This window comes from Cystoisospora suis, assembly GCF_002600585.1.
Source record: "Cystoisospora suis strain Wien I chromosome Unknown contig_488, whole genome shotgun sequence".
NCBI classification, from domain to species: Eukaryota; Apicomplexa; class Conoidasida; order Eucoccidiorida; family Sarcocystidae; genus Cystoisospora; species Cystoisospora suis.
The window spans coordinates 10,506-11,080 of record NW_027153289.1 but is presented as its reverse complement, the minus strand read 5'-3'; the positions used below and the strand labels follow the sequence as shown (position 1 = coordinate 11,080).

The window sequence follows — 575 nt, the reverse complement described above, 5'->3', positions numbered from 1 at the left end:
CGAAAGAGAATAGGGTCAGAGGAAGAAAGAAGAACTCAGTTAATCGAATTGAATTAGTTCCTCTGAAGAAGGTTAGAAAAGAAATAAGAAGACGCCAAATAGAATTCATTGGGTTTATAAAGATCGAACCATTGGAGGAATTCAAGGTAGAGGAAGGGAAGACACTCAAGCTTTCGGATCAGTGTAAGAAGCCAAGCGAGAGGATTAAAGAAATGGGAGGCGCTTTGGATGAAGATGCAGCTAAGCTTGTGGATGAATTTCAAGAAGTCTTTAAAGAACTCCCGCCTATAGAAGTTTGTGAACGGCCTATAAAGCATCAAATCAAACTGATTCCAGGCGAAGCCCCTCGGTACCCGACGCAGAATTACAATCTATCCAGCGATGATTTGGCTGAACTTAAACGACAAATCAAGGATCTCTTAGAAAAGAAGTTCATTGAACCAACTCAAGCTCCTTTTGCCGCTCCAGTATTTCTGGTACCCAAGCCTGATGGGGAAGGGTTAAGAATGGTTGTGGACTACAAGGCTTTGAATAGGATCACGTTAAAAGATGAATACCCTCTGCCACGTATCCAA

General features: G+C 42.1%; 1 protein-coding gene across 1 annotated transcript in view; it reads left to right on the top strand.

Annotated features, from left to right (window-relative positions):
- Window positions 1-212: 212 nt before the first annotated feature.
- Window positions 213-575, top strand: part of CSUI_001231 (retrotransposon ty3-gypsy subclass) — a gene marked incomplete at both ends in the record, with an annotated part of 2,904 nt that continues 2,541 nt past the window's right edge. Inside the window, one exon of the mRNA XM_068061437.1 lies at window positions 213-476. Within this exon, the coding sequence (XP_067926587.1) occupies window positions 213-476 (264 nt within the window). The remainder of the gene's footprint in view (window positions 477-575) is intronic.